The sequence below is a fragment of the Sus scrofa genome, chromosome 6 (assembly GCF_000003025.6).
Source record: "Sus scrofa isolate TJ Tabasco breed Duroc chromosome 6, Sscrofa11.1, whole genome shotgun sequence".
Taxonomy (NCBI): Eukaryota; Metazoa; Chordata; class Mammalia; order Artiodactyla; family Suidae; genus Sus; species Sus scrofa.
In genome coordinates this window covers 97,274,420-97,290,443 of record NC_010448.4, presented here as the reverse complement: position 1 = coordinate 97,290,443, position 16,024 = coordinate 97,274,420, and the positions used below count along the sequence as shown (strand labels likewise).

Below are 16,024 nucleotides of genomic sequence, written 5' to 3'. Positions count from 1 at the left end.
TCTTTATTTATTTATTTATTTTGTCTTTTCGCCTTTTCTAGGGCTGCTCCCGCAGCATATGGAGGTTCCCAGACTAGGGGTCGAATCGGCGCTATAGCCACCGGCCTACGCCAGAGCCACAGCAACGCGGGATCCCAGCTGCGTCCGCAACCTACACCATAGCTCACGGCAACACCGGATCGTTAACCCACTGAGCAAGGGCAGGGATCGAACCCGCAACCTCATGGTTCCTAGTCGGATTCATTAACCACTGTGCCACGACAGGAACTCCTAAACGTATCTTTAAATATAGTCATTTAAGAGAAGAACATTTGCTTGCATGTTCTGGACCAATTTTGAATACTGACGCTGGTTTGCGGTTTAGTTTTGAATCCCAGGGCTGCTTTGGGGTCTAGTTTTGGATCGCAGCACTGGTTTGGGTCTAGTTTTTAATCTGGATGCTGATTTGGGTTCAGTGTTGAATCCTCATGCTGGTTTGGGTGTAATTTTGAATCCCAGGGATGGGTTGGGATTTAGTTTTGAATCCAATGATGGTTTGGGGCTCCCCGTGGAAGCTGACCCCCATCCCATGGTCCTTGCCTTGGTGGCACCTAGAGCTTCAAGGCTTCCAGCACCATGTCATGTTCTCTGTTTTCTGCCCGTCTGCAGCTGGAGTTCGGGGTGATCTACCACTGCACAGAGGAGCGGCTGTACACGGGCCAGAGGGGCCGCGGTGCCTTCTGCAATGGCCAGCAGCTGCAGGTTTCAGGGAGACAGGTGGGCCATGCTCCATTCACTGGTTTCAAATGGAAAGTCACCAGCCAGGGAGGCAGTCCTGGGCGTTTCCTCTTGGGGTCCGGTCTCCTCAGGGCAGTGTGTCCCTGGGGGCTGGATGTCAGGCCTGCAGCATCTTTACGTTCCTGTGGATGTGGCCAGGAGCCTTCAACAGGCCCGCTCTGTTTTGCATACATCTTTCATCCTTAGTGTGAAAAGAAACCCGGCCTCTAGCTGCTGCCTGATCTCCAGTGGGCCTGGGTGAGCAGGCCAGGGCCCAGGGCAGGATCAGAGGTGGGTTCTGGCCCTCAGCGCCTCCCAGTAGCCATCAATCATCCCAGTGTCACCTGGAGGTGTCACCCAGGTGCAATCTAGGGGCCCCAGATGTGGACCAGCTGGTTGACTTCAGTTGCTGTGAGGATGCAGATGGCCATGGGGGAGCCGTGCCTTGAGCTGTGTTGTACCTACCCAGGTTTCCCTGTCGCTGTCATTCCTGAAGTGGGAGTTGAGGACACCAGTGGCCTTTACAAGGGCCTGCTGTTTGATCAAATCGTGTGTGGCACACAGAGTGGACCCTGTGCCTCACTGGCCTGAGAGGCAGTGGGAGGGGTCGACAGTGTCTATGCCTCCCAGCTGCCCTCAGCCAGGGAGGGGATGGACCCTCCTGCCCAGGTCAGATCTGCTGAGGTTGGTGAGAGATCCCCAGGGAGGGGAGCAGCAGTCTGGGGAGCAGACCGCCCATGGAGGATGGACCGGGGTTGGGGGGGAGGAGAAGGAGGCCCAGGAGTCAGGAGCACCCAGAGAGGGGGAAGAGGACCACCCAGGAGCTCCAGCGGGAGGTGGGGAGGCAGGACCCTGACCAGCCTCTGCCTCTGCTGCCGGCCCAGCCCCCCGCCTCCCGCCCCAGGGACTGTTTGGTTTGGCTGTGGAGACATCAGTGTTAATTACAGCCGCGCCTGCCAGGGTGACCACGGCCAGCCGGTTGTGCAATCAGGAGTGAGGGAGCCCGTTGTCGAACACACCGACTGAACTCTGCTCCACATCCTGTGTGTCTGTAACATGGGCTCTGAGCTCGGCTCACACCCCCTTGGGCCTCAGGCTCCTCAGCATCCCGACATCCCCCCACCCCACCCCCAGGACAGGGACCTTGGTGAGGCCCTGTTGCTCAGACCATCCATTCATGCCCCCTTGCCCACAACACGGAACCTCAACTTCCCTCTAAATCACTTGTGTTCCAAAGATCACTTGTGATTTCTTAAGATTCTGATTTATAAGTCTGGTGTGGTGTTTTCAGTTTGCCAGGTGACTAGGTGTCTACGGGCCCTAATGGAACATCCTACCCAGTAGTGCAGTCCTTAGGTGTCATACAGACCTGGCTTCAAATACTCAGTCAGCCACCTTCCAGCAGGACTTGTTCCCTAACCTGGAAGCTCAGTGTTCACATGCGCAGGGGGTGACAGTGGGGTAAACTGTCAGGAGGGGCCTGGTGCGCATGCCCAGGCGAGAGGAGTTACTGCAGAAGAGGCTGCAAATCAATCGGCCACAGCCCATCCTTGAGACTGGGGCGCACTTTTGGAGGAAACAGTTGCTACAACCGCTGCCCCCCTCCCCGTGCTTTCCTTGCCTTCTCCTTCCCTGTCCCTGTGCACCTTCTGGTGATGCCTTCAGCTCACAAAAACAAAGACTGTGCTGCAAAGCGCAAAAGAGTTAGATGAGGTCAGGATTTCATCAGCAGCTTTTTCTTTGCACTCCGCCTTGCAGAACTTCAAACACATGCAAAGGAGTCAGAAAAGGACCCATCACACAGCCCCAGTGTTGTCACCTCTCAACCAATTCTGCTTCATCCAAACTCCCACCCACCTCCCACCACCCAAACCATGCCCTGATACAAACCCCAGACATAGCATCACTTTCTAGCCAGTATTTCAGTACATCTCTAAAACATCCAGATGAGTCTTTGAAAACGTAATCACCACACCAGTGTAACACTCCTCTGAAAGTTAACAGTCATTCCTAAAATCACTCCTTTCCAGTGTTCAAAAAGGGGAAAAGGCTTCTCAAGGCCTCTCTCTGGGTCCTGGAGTCCTGGTGGCCCCTGTGTCTGTCTGTGTTGCTGGGCCTTTTCAGTGGACAGAGCTGGGAAATAAGTTGTTTTTTTAAATGTAAAATTCATCATGACTCATGCAAGTTCTCTATTCAGGTTCACAGCTGCAGAATCTCTGCTTCATTCTCTGCTCCTCCGTGAAACCCCAGGCACAGTGACACCAGGAGAGAGGCACTTAATAATGTCAGTTCTAGGAGTTCTCATTGTGGCTCAATGGGTTACCAACCCAACTAGTATCCATGACGACCTGGGTTCGATCCCTGGCCTTGCTCAGTGGGTTAAGGATCTGGCATTGCTGCGAGCTGCAGTGTAGGTCACAGATGTGGCTCAGATCCAGCGTTGCTGTGGCTGTGGAATAGGCTGCAGCTGCAGCTCCGATTCAACCCCTAGCCTGGGAACTTCTGTATCTTGCAGGCGCAGTCCTAAAAAGACAAAAAAAAAAACTTAGTTTCAGAATAATGACAGTAGCCCTGCTACCAGCAGACGACCAGCAGATGTAGGGTGAAGGGTTTGGGTTGGGTCTTAGACATCCCACCAGATCTCTGAAGTGGGTCCTGCTCCTTTGGGTCCATGCCAGCTGAGGGTAATCACTTAGACACATTTGCCCCACTTTATTGTTAGTTAAGAAGGATTATTTTTTAAAAATTGGTTTTATTTTGTAGTCATGGTTTTTTTTAAAAAAGTACATTTTTCCAAAATCAAATCGAAAAACCAAATCAGTTCAAAACAGTCTGACCCCTGTCCTTGTCCTTGTCACCATCTAGGTAATCAGTAAAAACTGTCACCCATCTAAGATCTCTCAGCCTGTTCAGAAAATGTGTACTTCACCTTTCAGATTTAATACACCTGATCTTTGCAGCAGTATCGTTCTTGAGCAGCCATGCATGTCCCCTGTGTGGGCATGCATTGGGACACTGAGGGTCTGGTCTCTGTGTGGTCATGGAGGCTCAGGGACCACCCTGAGGGCTCCCTCAGCCCACTGCTTAGAAAGGCTCAAGGGAACGATAACCCCAAGTTCTGACGTGTACAGTTTTTACATTTCTTGCCTAAATGCCCACAGGATTATTCTCTTCTTTATAGAGTAATTCCAGTAGAGTATATTGCAGTGTTGCTTCTTCCCAGCCAGTTTTCCTGGGTACATCATGACACACCCTTTCAATAGGTAGCTTTTTTTAATTTTAAGAGTTTTCTTGAATTACGGTTTTTAGCATATGTTTGTTTCCTAATTATGTTGGTTTGTTTTTGTCTTCTGGGTCTCCTGTTACATGTCTTTTGGATCTTCTCTGCTCACCTTATCTATATGCCTCTTAAATCTTTTTCACCTTTTTCACTAGTTTTTTTGTTTTGTTTTGTCTTTTTAGGCACATGGGTGCAGCATATGGAAGCTCCCAAGCTAGGGGTCAAATTGGAGCTGTAGCTGCCAGCCTGTGCCACAGCCGGGTTCGTTAACCACTGAGCCACGACAGGAACTCCCTTTTTCACTAGTTTTTTATTTTAAAAATGTCCTTCTTTTCACCCTCCATTTCTTAACATAATCTATTGTATTTATTTGTTCTTTGATCCTTAAGTTTGACTCCCCCCCCTTTTTTCTTGGCATGTAGAAGTTCCTGGGCTAGGGATTGAACCGGCAACGCAGCAGTGACCCAAGTGACAACACCAGATCCTTAACCACTAGGCCATCAGGGAACTCCACACCCTCTTTTCTGACTCTTTCCTAGATCCCCTTACCCTCCACACTGTTCTTCCATGGATTCTTCACTTCTTGCCTTGTGGACAAACCTTTCATCGTCTGGAGAGATGTTATTCTGCTCCCTATTCTCTCTTTTCTTATCATAATTGTGTGTGGGATTGAAACTTCATCCTTTTAAGTTACTTCTACCTCAATCTGGGTTCCTGAACTTTCCGAGCGGGGGAGGGGTCAAGTTCAAGACACTTTGTCGTTTCTAGCTCTAGAGCTCCCTCTCCTGTTGTGTTTGTGAAGTGCTCGCAGAGTTGGCCTGATTCGTGGATGTTTTAGTCCTGCTCCCTCCTCCACTGCTGCCCCGGTCTTCTCTCCTGATTCCCGTCCAGTGTATGGGGTTGGCAGCCAAGCGTTTCTGCTCAGTGGGTTCTGCCCTGACAGGCCACAGGACTGTGGGCCCCCCTTGCGGCCCCGCCTCGCCCAGGGGCTCCTGGCGCCTCCACTTACATCCCAGGCTTTTGGAAATTCTGAGGGTCTTCTGCTCCGGGTCCACTGGACGGTCGCCGCCTGATTTCCTCCGCAGGGCCTGTAGCTGGTGGTGGGTCATTCCACCCGGGTGCCCACAGTCGGATCGTGAATGTGGGTTTTGGTAGATGGTTCGTGTTTTTGCTCTCCTGGCTGCTCTGTGCGTGTCAGAGGTGCCTCGGAAGAGGCTAAACTACCTCGAGATTATGTAGATTTGCATGGCACTCTTTCCCAGGATTCTGCACAATCTTTTTTTTTCACTGTTACTTGGTTTTGAACATAATGTGTTGAGGTGAAGGTCGCTAACATAAAAGGGCTGTTGAAGTGGACATTCCGAGGCTGTCAACGTGTTCATCCCCCACCAGGGTCCCCCTCCCCGTGGGGCACTCTCTGGCTGACCCCTGCCCAGCCCCCAGCCTTCTGGCTGTCTAGTTCTGGAATTTTCAGTTAAGTACAGCCAATTTTACATTTCGTGTGAGGAGCTAACGGTCTGGAAGCATCTGGAATCGTGAGTACGTGACCCGTTGAAGGTGGTCAGGAGGGCTCCATGGTCAGAACCAGCTCTGCTCATTTTCCAGACTTTACTACGGTGCAGGCACCTCTTTCCTGCTCATGCCTGTGTCAGGGTGAAGGGAGGCCTGATAACTGGGCATCTTAACATTACTCCCCCTGAGAAAGGGTTTTCAAGCTGTTGGAAGGGAAGGACTTTTTTTCACCCTAAAAATTCTGTTACTTGAAATATATGCGGAGATGCCCTACTTCAAAACCCATTTGATTTTTTTTTTATTGTGGTAAAATATATGTAACGTAATAATTGCCATTTGAACCGTTTTTAAGTATATTTCAATGACATTAATTACATTCACAATGTGCAGTCGTCACCTCTATTTCCAAATTGTTTGGCACTCCAAATAAACTCTAAACCCATTAAGCGATAGATTCCCATCTGGCCGCACGCCCAAGAAGTCAGAGTATTTTAAATTAAAAAAAAAATACGTATATTAGTATTCGATTAAGATCTATTATTAATTAAGGATAAAGGGTAATGCAAAAGTCATAGACACTTGGAGAGCTAGTCAGAAATAATCGTAATATAAGACAATGTTAAGTAGCAGGGATTATAATTTTGTTTCCTTTGTTTTCTTATCTGGACCAAATAAAAGAGTAGAAAGCATGTTGCCGGCAGGAGGCAGACCTCAGACTCCTGGCTCACCTTGGTCTCACTGAGAAAGAAGCACATTAGCCAGAGTGAGGAAGGGGGGATACCTGTGGCTGGGAGAGCAGGGCCCTGGGCAGACATATCTTCTCACAGGTTAAAAACCATGGGAAGAAGCCTTTTGTTTCAAGTGCTGGCTCAGCCCATTGAGGGTGGGGTCAGGAGGTGAGCTCTGGAGAGCTAACTGGGTGGTGTCCACCGGGATGGCCCCTCCTGTGGGCAGGGTCCCCTGCAGCCCCGCCAGTGCCATGGGACACTCAGCTCTGTGCTGGTGGCTGGCTAAGGATGGTTTAGTCCTGAGGGCAGGTAGCATGGTGTGGGGCCCGGCGGTTCCCAAAAGTGTTCAAAGTATAAAATGGGAGCTTCCATCTTCATTTGTCTACACTGACCTCTTCACAGTGGAGTCTTTTTATTTCAGACCTACAGATTGTTTTTATATTTGTTGTCACGGTGTGACAATTTTTTTGTACAGTTGGTTTTAAGGTCTTCTCTTGCCATTAGAGCCAGTCGGTTCCAGCTATTGATGTAACTGTAGCTGCAATTTTTGTGCAGGACTGAGAAACACAGTGCATTATTTGTTGCGGACTCATTGCTGCTAAATAACTACTGTCTTTTTATTTAACACAACAGTTGAATGCCTGAAGAAGTTGTAGTGGCTTTATTATTTGTGAATGCGTCTGTGTCTCCTCACACATTGTTTTACTGATGCATTTTTTGTTTGTTTTTAAAACTAAACTGCAGTGTTTCCTGGAATGTAAAAAAGAGAGAGAGAGAGAGGGAGGGAGCTTCCGATGTAAAAAAAGGGGAACTGGGTATAGATTCTGAGTCTCCTACCAGCTGTCTGGTCTCTGGTGGGAGATGACTGCAAAAGCCGGGTGGGACTGGCCACTGAGTGAAGTGATGCCAAGTGTTTTTCCTCCACTCCATGGAGAGGCTTTGATCTTGTGACTGAACACAGGTGTGGCTGATCCTGCCTGAGCTGCAGGGCCTGATGAGGCACAGCACTAAATTCGATGTGTTTGGACAAAGTGCTGTGACCTCCCTCCTCTCCCAGTGAGTCAGGTATTGAATGGGACCCAGTGTGACCCGAAGGCTTCCTGCATAGCCTCACCCCCTAATCCCCCCACAGGACCTGTGGGGGTGGGGGCGACTCCCCAAAGGGCACTGAGGCGGCCAGCAGTATCCGCCACCTGATGCCTGGATTATTCCTGGGGACTCTTTTCCAAAAGCATTGCTTAAAAGTCACCTCCACTGCAGGGATAGTTCCATCTTCGTCATCACAGCAGCTAGAGAAAGGTTTTGTTGTTGTTGTTTTGTTTCATTTTGTTTTGTTTTTTGCTTTTTAGGGCTGAACCTGCAGCATATGGAGGTTCCCAGGCTAGAGATCGAATTGGAGCTGTAGCTGCTGACCTACACCACAGCCACAGCAACACCAGATCCAAGCCATGTCTGCGACCCACACCATAGCCCACGGCAATGTTGGATCCTTAACCCACTGAGCGAGGCCAGGGATTGAACTCGCAACCTCATGGTTCGTTTCCACTGCATCACGATGGGAAATCCTAGAGAAAGGTTTTTAAGGACAGATATATTTGATGAGGCATTTTTTTCCCTCCAAGCATTGGACTTCCCAGTTCGGAGTCACTTTGTTTTTATTTGTGATCAGATGGTGGTGGTTCCTTGAGCCCCCAGACCCTTCCAAGTTCATGAAAAGCTCCCCAAAAAGAGAAAACTGGAAAACCTGCTACCTTTGTGTCTGAAACAAACAGCAGCCTTGAAGCAGCAACAGTTAGAGAGTCAGATGTGGATTCCACTCTTCACCGCATGGCCCTTTTCAGCGCAGCTGAGGGTGACCCCGGATCTGAGAAGGAACGGGAGATTATTCAGTGAGACCCAGCACTTGGTTTCTCTGACCTGGGGCACTTCCTTCCATGCAGACCTCTCCAAGGCCCTGGTCTTGACGGAAATCGGTCCCAGGCGCGACCCCGCGACTCTGAAGCTGTTCCTGAGCAACATGGAGAGGCTGCTTCGCACTGGGGCGCACGGGTACATGCACACTTCCACCCAAGGCCCTGGGTGGGGGTGAGAGATATGCGCTGTGCCCCGCGGGAGGCGGGCCTTGGGAGCTGGAGCCCATCAACCCAGTGCGCCCCTCTCTGCCCTGTGTGCCCAGAGTGCAGTCGTCCCACCCACCCACCCCTGCCTCCCATGATCTGGTGGGGTCCCAGGGATGCCAGCAGCTCCATCCCCATCCTCCCCCAGACCTGTGCTGTGACAACACACACACATGAGACCCTTTCATCCAAGGTTGTTAAACTCCAGAGCATCCAGGCTTAGTCCTTCCGCCGCACTGGCCACATCTCAAGTGCCGCAGCCTTGGGCATTGGTCACTCTGCACGGTGCTGAGCAGCCCATCACCGCAGAAACTTCTCTTGGACAGCATGGCTCTGGGCTCGGGGTTCAGAATCCAACATTGAGAAGAGGCCCTGTGCCTCCCTTTTAGCTCCTGGGCCCCTCCCTGCCCTGCAGAGGGGATGCCATCCAGTGCATTTGCCCCCCCCACTAGCGTCCGAGTCATCGGCAGCTCCACCTTGGCGCTCTGCCACCTGGCCTCAGGCGCTGCAGATGCCTACTACCAGTTTGGCCTGCACTGCTGGGACCTGGCCGCTGCCACTGTGATCATCCGAGAAGCAGGCGGCATTGTGATGGACACGTCAGGTAAGCCCCAGCCCTCAGACCCTTGGTCTCCGGGGGAAGGACCACAAGACAGACCAGCGACACCCCAAACCAGCATCCCCTCCTCTGCTGACAGACACCCGAGGGAGGGCAGTGGTCCAGGTGCCCTGTTCCTCCCTGCCCAGCTCTGTGCTAGGATAGGAGGCCGGGCAGTGATTGTCCCAGCTCTGTGGCAGTCTTCTAAGCACTTATGCCCCAGCCCTCCAAAATCCACCAAGACCACAGAGCAGGCTGGGTGTGCCCCAAGGTTTTGGAAGATGGATCTGAAAGGTTGCCTGTTCCTCTGCCTCAGAGCCACTGTGCACAGTGACCAACCCCATGAGGCACGGAGTGGGTAGAGTGGGTGGGGTCCAAAGTGCCCCCCACCTGGGGCTTTCCACACAGCCTCATCCGACCTGATGTCCCCTGTAGGGTCAGGGGACTCCCCCACTTAGTCCCTAACCTGTGCAGAAATGCTGGGCTCCCATTTAGCTATTGGGCACAGTGGGCCTTTTGCACCTCGCCTGCTCCCTTTTCACTCCTCTGGAAGGCCTGGTGGGGCTCCAGGAAGGGTGAAATTAAGAGGCTCAGCCTTAGGCTCAAGAACGGGCAGGCCTGGCTTGTGTTAAAGATGTGGACACACACACACCCACACACACACACACACCCCACCCGTGTGCTGAGGTCCATCCTGCCCCAGACAGCTAGTCCCCAGAGCAACTGCATTGAGGGGCCGTCAGCAAGCCCCCCTTCAAGACCTACTGGGTCCTGGGAGCCCCCCTGCAGCAAGAACTCCCCCCTGTCCTGACCTAGCGTTCTTTGAATCTCAGGCCTGAATGCTGGACCTTAAGCCACTCTCTCCCAGCCCAGCCTCTGCGTCACTGCTGGTCCTGTAGCATGGACAGAACCCAGGTTGGGGCAGAGCAGGGATGAGGCTCCACCCCTTCGGGCCACCTCCCACCTGGAGCTGCATGGCTGGGCTGTTTGGAGTCAGGCGCCCCCTTCCTGACCCAGGCACCCTCTCCTCCCTCTGTCCCCAGGCGGCCCCCTCGACCTCATGGCTTGCAGAGTGGTTGCTGCGGGTACCCGGGAGATGGCAACCCTCGTTGCTCAGGCCCTACAAACGATTAACTATGGGAGGGACGACGAGAGGTGAGGGGAGCAGACGACAAGGACACGCCCCAGGAGCTGGTGAGGTCCCCAAGGTCAAGTGTCTCTGTATGAGGCCACATCTCAGCCTCAGCGGGAACCTCTCTGTAATCTCAGTAGCCTTGTTCAGGTCAGTCCAGCCCTTACTGGGCCGAGACCCAGCTCTCATAGGACGCGTGTATTGATGATGTAAATCTCAGGTAATAAGGCTTTAAAACTGCTGTTCAGGCAGACTTGTTCTCAGCGACAGCCCCAGGGCACTTCAGAATGCAATAAATCAAACAATGATGCTCTGCTCGTGTTTCCCTCAAAACCCACAGGCTCTTTAGGGAAGTAAACATATTACAGCCCAGAGCTGACCTGTTCACTGTCTGCCTGCCGCTGTTGATGAAAACAACATCATTAACAATCACGTTAGTATTTAAAATCCAAGATTTTTTGCTTTGTTTTGTTTTGTTTTGTTTTTGTCTTTTTGCCATTTTCTTGGGCCGCTCTCACAGCATATGGAGGTTCCCAGGCTAGGGGTCAAATCAGAGCTGTAGCCGCTGGCCTATACCAGAGCCACAGCAACGCAGGATCTGAGCCACATCTGCGACCTACACCACAGCTTCGAAACCTCATGGTTCCTAATCGGATTGTTAACCACTGCGCCACGACGGGAACTCCTAAAATCCAAGATGTTGATCAGACTGACGAAAGGCTAACCAAAACCAGGTAGACCTCTAAAATGCTGTTGTTCTGTGATCGGTTTAATGAGGAAAAATTGGAAACTATTTCCTGGGCCTTATTTTTGTCCTCTTTAGGAGGAGGAACTATCTATAACAATAACTGATAAGGATATTCGCTGGCTGGCCACGTGTCTTTTCTGAAATTTAAGGATTGAGAACGTCAGTCTGAAGACAGGAGGTGCCACCCCACACTTCACCTTCTCCCTCGTGTTCCTAATTTGCTGTCTGCTCTAATGACAGAGTTTGGAGCCGCCCTGGCACCTGCCATCTCTGGCTTCTAAACTACAGAAGTTGGCCTATAGAGTGACCCCAGGCTCTTTCACCAGACCAGCCTGCTGACCTTGCTCTCCACTTCTCACCAGACATTGCTGGGTGTGCCCCCGTCTCCCCGCACAGGGCAGGTGCACCAGGCCCCACTCACAAACGTGGTGGACCCCGGGGGATTCCCAGGGGACTGTTCTCTTTCAGAGTCAATTCCCCAGATGCCTCACCTCCCCTACCCCTGGAGTCACTGGGTGGTACCTTAGCTGTCTTAAGGAATGAATTTTCTGATCTGAATGGGGGGGCCAGGTGAGCCCCCGAAAGGCACACAGTTCAAGGGCCTAGACATGTGAGGACTCACCACCCTCGCCATCAGCAGCTTCAAGATTGATCCAGAAGGAACTCCAGGAAAGAGGGAAGGAGGACAGATGTGAAAGCTGAGGCCCAAGTGTAGGAGAGGAGGTGGGTTGTAGCAAGAGAGTCCCACGTTCCAAACCCAGGCGTGCAGGTCGTGGTGTCCACAGGCTGAAAGGTGGGGGAGGGACAGGACCACTGGCTCTGGGCTGGAGGAGAGCCCAAAAGTATGCGGTTCAGAGGGAGAGGGGATTGGAGGCTGGGAGACGTGGTGCCTGAAGGGATGTGATTCCAGCCTCCAGGAACAGCTGATGTTGCCACAATCTGGACCTCTCCAGAGCCTGATGTCATGTACAAGCTCACAAACCAGCAGATATGTGTGAATGGGGTGCCGTCCCAGGGATGTCACCAGTCCACCCGCTGACAGCCTTGGCTGGAGTCTTCAGTCAAAACAGGGTGTGGGAGGGGTGTTGGGGGGGAAGGACAGCAGGCAGATGAGGGGCCCACATCCTGCCACCTGGAGGTCCCCCCTGCCCTCCCTCAGGGTGGGGGCCACGTGCCAAGCCAGCTGGGGCTGGAGTCATGTGTGGTGCAAGAGGGTTGGTGCCATGGCTCCTGGCTGTCTGGAAGTCTGGTCCCTGGGCACATGGACAACCTTTGCTGTCTCTTGGCTTGGAATAGCCTCCATCTGTGTTTCTTCACGGCCTCTGAGAAAAGCCTGAGCTTCTGCTCACTGTGCTGCTGCCGTGGATGTCCATCTGTTACCATACTGGCTGGGACAAATTTCCGGTCAGCAGCAAGGCTGATGCAGAAAATGAAGGAAAAGGTCTGGGCCACCCTGGTTTCATATTTTGAAAAAACATGCAGTGTCTGTGCAGCAGTGTTCACAACTCCCCCAAGGGGGAAGCAACCCAAGCCAGTGGAATATTATTCAGCCCTAAAAACGGTAGGAATCTGAGGACGTCCTGGTCAGTGAATCAGACCAGACACAAATGGGACCCCATTTATATGAAGGACCTAGAGCAGTCAAATTCATGGGGACAGAAAGATGGTGGGGGCCAGGGACAGGGGAAGGGGATTATCGTTTAAAGGATATGGACCAGCTATTCTTCAATACATTTTTTTAATTAAAAAAGAATAAAGGTTATGGAGATTCTATTTTGCAAGAGGAAACTGTTCTGGAGATCTGTTGCACAGCAGTGTGAATATACTTAACACCACTGGATGGTTTGCTTATTAAAATGGTTAGATGATAAATTCTATGGCACGTGTATTTTACCAAAAATAAAAATGTTTTACAGTTATTTTTGAAAATATATGACTACCAGTCATACTGTTCTCTTTTTTACAGCATATTTATGTACCTCATATTTTGCCTTCTCTTTTATTTAGATGTAGTTTACATGCAATAAATCACATCATTCTTGTGTGTGGTTTGATGCACACTGACCACTCCAGTCTTTCACTATAAGTATAATATTAGTGGTAAAGTTTTTTTTGCTGTTGTTGTTGAGGTAAATTCACATACCATAAAAGTCACAATTTAAAATTTTACACTTCCATGGGTTTTAGTGTATTCACAAGAAATACAGAAAGAAATCCCATAATCCTTAGCAGTCACTTCCATCCTCCTCCCAGCTCCAGCAACTACTCATCTATTTTCTGTCTCTCTGGAGTTGCCTGTTCTGGATATTTCTGCCTTATTCCACTTAGAACAATGTGTTAAGGTTGATTCCTCTTGTAACAGGTATCTATCCTTTATTCCTTTTTTTTTTTTTTTTTTTTGGTCTTTTTGCCTTTTCTAGGGCCGCACCCACGGCACATGGAGGTTCCCAGACTAGGGGTCAAATCAGAGCTGTAGCCGCCAGCCTATGCCAGAGCCACAGCAACGTGGGATCTGAGCTGTGTCTGCGACCTACACCACAGCTCACGGCAACGCCAGGTCCTTAACCCACTGAGCAAGGGCGGAGATCAAACCCACAACTCATGGTTCCTAGTCAGATGCGTTAACCACTGTAGCCATGACAGGAACTCCTATCCTTTATTCCTTTTTATGGCTGAATAATATTCTGTTGTATGGCTCCATCACATTCTGTTTGTCCATTTATCACTTGATGGATAGTTGGGTTGTTTCCACTTTTTGCCGTTATGAGTAATGCTGCAGTAAATATTCATGTACAGATTTCTGTGTGAACATATGTTGTCAACTTTTTTTTTGCCTGTAGACCTAGGAATAGAATTGCTGGAGTACATGGTAACTCTTGGTCTAACTTTTCGAGGAAGGACCAAACTCTTTCCACAGCAGCTGCACTATTTCACATCCCCACCAGCCATGTGTGAACCTTCCAATTGCTCCACATTGTCAGCGACCTTTGTTACTTTATGTTGGTTTTGTGTTTGATATTAGAGCCATCCTAATGGGCGTGGCTTTGATTTGTGTTGACAGCCTCCCTGTCCCTTTGGTTTGCGTTGCCCTCCCCCCGATGACTAATTGTGTGGCGCCTCTCTTCACGCTGATTGGTCATCTGGACATCTTCTCTGGGAGTGTGTCTATTCCTACCCTTTGCCCATCTTTAAACCAGGTCCCTTTGCCCATACTTTTATTTATTTTTTCTTGGCAGTGCCCACAGCCAAATCCCTGGGCCAAGGATCAAACCCACACCACAGCAGTAACCAGAGCCACAGCAGTGACAACATGGGATTCTTGACCTGCTGAGCCACCTGGGAACTCCTGCCCATATTTTATGGTTGAGTTGTGAGGGTTCTTTACGTATTCCAGACACTAGACCTTTATCAGATTTATGACTTACGAATATTTTCTCCTATTTTGTGAGTTGTCTCTTTACTTCCCATGTGAGTGTCCTTGGACTCATGAAAATGCTTCATTTTGATGAAGTCCAGCATAGTAGGTGTGGTTTAGACCCCCCCATAATCAGGCTGAGAATGTTCCCTTCTAGTTTCCCCAGAGTTCTTATCATGAATGGGTGTTAATTTCATCAAACGCTGTCTCTGCATCTGCGGTAAGGATGGTTTTTCTTCGAGTCTGTTGATGTGGAGAATGATCTGGATAGATTTTCAGATGTTGAAACTGCCTGGGAAGGTCATGACCATAGGTTGAGCCCCCTTCCTGTGTCTGCTGGCCATCTGCCCGTCTCCTGGGGACTGGCTGCCCAAGTGCCTTGTCCACTTTTTTTTTTTTTTTTTTCTTTTTCGGACCACATTCACAGCATATGGAAGTTCCCAGGAGGCTAGGGGTCGAATCAGAGCTGTAGCTTCTGGCCTACACCACAGCTACAGCAGTGCTGGATCTTTAACCCACTAAGCGAGGCCAGGGATCAAACCCATATCCTCCTGGATACTAGTCAGGTTCATTTCCACTGAGCCACAACAGGAACTCTCCTCATCCACTTTTTATGACTATCAATTTATTAGGATTATTGTTTGATAAACAGAACATTTTAAAATGTAATGAACTCCAACTTACGAAATTTTTGTTTTGTACTGAGTGCTTTCTGTGCCACATCCAAGTCTTTGTCTCCCCTGAGGCTGCAAAGATTGTTTCCTGTTTTCTCCTAGAAAATGTATGGTTCTCATTCATACTGAGGTCTGTGATCCATCTTAAATTCATTTTTGTGGCTGAAGTCCCTGAGATGGGTCCCAGGTTCACCTTTTTTTATGTGAGTACCAGATGTTGCAGTCCTGTTTGCTAAAAATACCTCCCTTCCACCATTGGGTTGACTTTGGCACCCAAAAGTAACACTCAGGTGGTGTTACTTTTCTTTTAATAATGTTCTATAGGGCGTTCCCATTGTGGCTGAATGGGTTACGAACCTGACTAGTATCCATGAGGATGCGGGTTCGATCCCTGGCCTTGCTCAGGGGGTTAAGGATCCGGTGTTGCCGTGAGCTGTGTTGCCGTGAGCTGTGGTGTAGGTCACGGTCCCCACGTTGTTGTGGCTGTGGCGTAGGCCAGCAGCTGCAGCTCGGATTCTACCCCTGGCCTGGGAACATCCATATGCTGCAGGTGTGGCCCTTAAAAAGAAAAAAAAAAAAAAACCATAATTATTTGCACAGAAGGAACTAACGAGCATTCTGAGCTAGTTTTTTAAAATCAGTGGCCAATTCATATTTGAATTAGTAATTCATGCATGTGGTTTAAAAGACACAAAATACAGAGTGTGCCCAAAATGTCATAGATAAAAATTAAATTTTGTTTCTATCTCCGCCTCTCATATCCCAGTGTTCTCCACTGAGGCAAATGCTCTTAGTGGGTTTTGAACAACTTAAAAGTCAGGCTTCACGTAACCCAACATGGAGATGCTGATGGAGGCCTGTGAGTGTGTGAGTGTAGTGTGTGTGTCACAGGTTCCAGGCATGGCCTGGTGTTACAAACAAGTCCTCACTCCTTCCAAGGGTTCGTTCACCTGAGAGTTAGAAGCAGCACCTGAGAATACTTGGCAGGCCCTGTTTTCATCTCTCTTGCTCCCTTGTGTAGGTAAAGAGAAACATCGTACGCTAAGTTTGAAGTTCACACAAAA

At 50.0% G+C, this 16,024-nt stretch overlaps 1 protein-coding gene across 1 annotated transcript in view; it reads left to right on the top strand.

The window, feature by feature from the left end:
• Positions 1 to 10,436, top strand: part of IMPA2 (inositol monophosphatase 2) — a 29,722-nt gene extending 19,286 nt beyond the window's left edge. The window contains exons 5-8 of the mRNA XM_021096044.1: positions 649 to 778; positions 8,217 to 8,325; positions 8,846 to 8,997; positions 10,035 to 10,436. Coding sequence (XP_020951703.1) covers positions 649 to 778; positions 8,217 to 8,325; positions 8,846 to 8,997; positions 10,035 to 10,150 — 507 coding nt within the window. The 3' untranslated portion in view covers positions 10,151 to 10,436. The remainder of the gene's footprint in view (positions 1 to 648; positions 779 to 8,216; positions 8,326 to 8,845; positions 8,998 to 10,034) is intronic.